This window comes from Lottia gigantea, assembly GCF_000327385.1.
Source record: "Lottia gigantea unplaced genomic scaffold LOTGIsca_16, whole genome shotgun sequence".
In the NCBI taxonomy this organism is placed as follows: Eukaryota; Metazoa; Mollusca; class Gastropoda; family Lottiidae; genus Lottia; species Lottia gigantea.
In genome coordinates, this window is record NW_008707965.1 from 41,829 (window position 1) to 45,752 (window position 3,924).

The 3,924-nt window shown below is 30.2% G+C and overlaps 1 protein-coding gene across 1 annotated transcript in view; it reads right to left on the reverse strand.

The window, feature by feature from the left end:
* Positions 1 to 1,064: 1,064 nt before the first annotated feature.
* The window catches only part of LOTGIDRAFT_158037 (hypothetical protein), a gene marked incomplete at both ends in the record, with an annotated part of 7,789 nt that continues 4,929 nt past the window's right edge, over positions 1,065 to 3,924 (reverse strand). The window contains 2 exons of the mRNA XM_009051074.1: positions 1,065 to 1,144; positions 2,794 to 2,949. Of these exons, the coding sequence (XP_009049322.1) occupies positions 1,065 to 1,144; positions 2,794 to 2,949 (236 nt within the window). The remainder of the gene's footprint in view (positions 1,145 to 2,793; positions 2,950 to 3,924) is intronic.

A 3,924-nucleotide genomic window follows, 5' to 3' on the forward strand; every position in this document is an offset into this window, starting at 1 on the left:
TATCATGATCCTGTTATTTTCAATTTGAATATTTACAATAATTTGTTTTGTATTTCAGTATTGTTTTTTTTCTTTCAAATTTTATCATTTTATATTGAATGCACATTTTATGCTGTCCTTTATGGTACGTAATGGTTTAATAAAATACGTGATTTATGGTTTTAAAAGAAAATAATACTTTCTTTCTCTAAAGAATCTGTTCGTAAAAAAGAGCATGCTGAAACGAATGTCAAACAGGTTGGCTTTGTCCTGTTATGGAGTAAGCGACTGGGAACAGGATATTACTCGGTTTTCATTATGTGATGAAAGTATAACACTATACGGTTTGAAAGAAAGGATAAAAACATTTTATTAAAATCAAGATAAAAAGGTTCTCAGGTAACACAAAGTGCACACGTAATAAAGATACAAAATTCATTTCAAATCTGCTACCGAGCACGTGAATATGTTTGTTGCTACGCTTCAATAATAGTAAGTATAATAAGTAGTCTGATAGAATTATTTGAATAAATGAAAATAAGGGAACCCATCTTTAAAGTGTGATGTAAATAAAGAATGTGAAAAAATTGTGACCTAATCAGTACAACTATAAAATGTTTATTGTACAACTTAGCTTGACATGCTTTTTGCTCTATATATTCATTTATATAAGATCATTTATAGTGCACTAACTACTACAAGGTCAAGGTGACACGATAGTCAATGTGGGCTATGATAAAGAACTTACACTGAATCGGTACGCGAGACGTTACAGTTGAAGTGCGATTAGGACACATCCATTTACATAATGAACATTTTGTCATAAGCTTTATGCGCTGAACCATTGTGATCCTCATCAAAATATTTACAACCACAACACACAAGTTTCCAATGATACAACCAATAATAATACAGACCAATATTAATTTGTTAAACAGTAATTTGATGGGGTTAAATGGTTGAATGTTTAATTTAACAAATGGTTATTGAAGACAATTCCATGAACATTCTCAAAAAATACCCAACTATTCTGATTCATATTGTAAAATCAGACTAACAATTAGAACGGGCAAGGTTTAGAGATGCTAGACAACCTGGTCTTTAGGTTTGTTGATACTATGAACATTTGTCCAACTTTTACCAACATTTTCACAACATGCTTTGTCTACAATTGAACAACAATTCAACAACATTTGAACTACTTGTTAAAAATTTGGTAGCAGAAAATTGGCAGGAAATTGACACTTTTGTAAGCAAAGTGAATGATATTCCCCTTCTCATTGTATATTTCACAAGATATCTACCAGAGACAGGGGCAAGTTTCCCAAGCACTAATGAATGAATCAAGTGTTTTCATACTCCTCCTTCTCCATAGATGTCGTTTTGTCAAACATGTGACCTCAAGTTGCATCACACGATCAGTCTGGTGTTGGTGAAATGTTGTAAACCATTTTTTCCTTTGTATACACAGACCAACATTTTGAGTCAATCTAATATCTGTCAACCAGTTCCTACAAAATACATTGGCAATTCTTTTTCCAAAAATTCTTCAACATTTTACCAACATGCAACTACTCTGTTTACACCTCCCAGAGTATGTTGGAGAATCATTAATAGAACATTTCTCCAACATTAATTTGTCCAAATTTTCTCAACATATTCTATAGTCCCCATTTAGCAATATTCAAGCTACATTTTTTAAATTAGTTGGACAAAATGAGCGGGAAATGGACAGCAAAATAGATGACATAGAGAAATAGTGTTTTTGCATAAAATATTCCCCCTTTAATCTTTATAAATTTCGAAACCTGTAATGAGTGTTTCAAATCTACATGTCTTCCAATTTGTCGATCACATGACCTCAAGTTGGCATCACATGACAAGTCAGATGTTTGCAGAATGTTGGTGAAATATTGTGAATCTTGTTTTCTCCTCTATATACTGGAGAACATTTTTACATCTCCCAGCAATATCAAACACAAATACCTTGGTTAGTCTTACAAAACTTATAGGATGTTTTATTACAATAAATAACATATATAAAATAATTACAAAAAAAATTAATTAAACATCTTTATTAGAAATCCAGTTAGCAAAGGTAATCTTCTCTAGAATCTACTAACCAACCTCTAAAGAGCAAAATTATATTTTTATTATTAGTATAACTAATATATTATTTTACCTTTTTTGTATATAACAAATAACATAAAATAAAATAAGAATATTCAATAAACAATGTACAACATACACTATAACATATACTATAAACCATTTTAGCTTATGCGGTTATTTATTTTAAACTACTACATGCAAATGCTATTTTATCATGTTTCGTGAAGTAATTATCTGTTACCAAGTTGTAATATTATTCATTATAAGATAATAAATATATCTTGAAGTAATTATCTCTTACCCAGTTGCAATATAATTTATAGTAAAATACTAAATATATCTTGAAGTAATTATCTGTTATCCAGTTGTAATATAATTTATCATATAATACTAAATATTATATTATTTATTTTAAAATACTAAATGTATCTATTCTTGAAGTAATTATTTGTTATTTGAAATCCCGGAGTAAACTGTAAAATACAGAAATAAAAAATTGGAATTGTAATCAGTTCGCTTATTGATTAAACTACTTCAAAACTTAATGAACAATACTACTGTACTTCATACCGAATGTGGTCTGTACAATTTAAGGTAAAACATTTCTACTTAAAACCTCTTTTTTCGCACGTCGCTAAAATCATGATGTTATAATTCACTTCACTTATAATAGTGTTATACGATCAGAAGAGTTATGCTTACCTCTAGTTTGTGACCTCAGATTAGCATAATATGGTGTAACATATTCATCTCTTCTCCTATGATTCGCTTCTGTATTGTTATAGTGTACCATGTAGTTAGTTTGTGGTGAGTTTGTATTAGGTATTGTGTCCAGTTCTTGGTAAGTTTGAGTATCATCTATAGATTATAATAACTTAAGTGTTCTGACAACTTTTTTTTAAACTATTAAAAGAACAAAGTCATCAAACACGAAAAATTTTCACCAAAGTGTTTTTGTCTGATATTACACAGTACACACTAATGAAAATATAACAAATTGCTTAAATAACTTACCCTTCGCGAGCCTTTGAAATGAATCAGCCTCTAACCCTTCAGGTAGCAGATATTCTACACCATACTAAATTCTCGAACAATTGTTAGAAATTAATGTGAACTTTTCACTTCGTTAAGGGTCTCTGTCAAATGTCGGATCCCGCTAATACCAAAATAGCCGATCATTAAAGTTTTGCCAAACTTTCCGTCGGATAATCAGATTACCAAATCAAGGAATTATTCTTTATTCCGGTATTTGTAGTTTTCAATGAAGCGAGCGAATCCTGATGAAGTGATGTATGTATAAAATATATTTGCTTAATTTGAATTTTTTTATTTTCAGGCAGCGAAATCGGCTTCTATGAATTTCCCACATAAAATGTATCGCGTTTTAAATAAATAAACAATTGAGTATACGACGTCAATAGTAGTATATGTCTTTTCAGATATTGCGCATCCAGTTTGATCCGGTTTTGAGATGGCAGGTATATGTCTTTTCGGATATGACGCATTTCACTTCTGCGCATGCGCAGCTTTTTCAATGCGTCATATCCGAAAGACACAACTGTTAAAATGTATTATAATAGACTCCCCAAACTGCTAAAAATGTATTATAACAGACTCCCCAAACTGTTAAAATGTATTATAACAGACTCCCCCAAACTTATAAAATGTATTATAACAGACTCCTCCAAACTGCTAAAAATGTATTATAACAGACTCCATATAAATTACCCAACCACACACAAGATTCACTATAATAATACAGTATAAAATAACCGCATTAAAAAAAATAAGATGTCTTTAATTTTAAAACAGGAACAAAAAAAATTCGAAGGA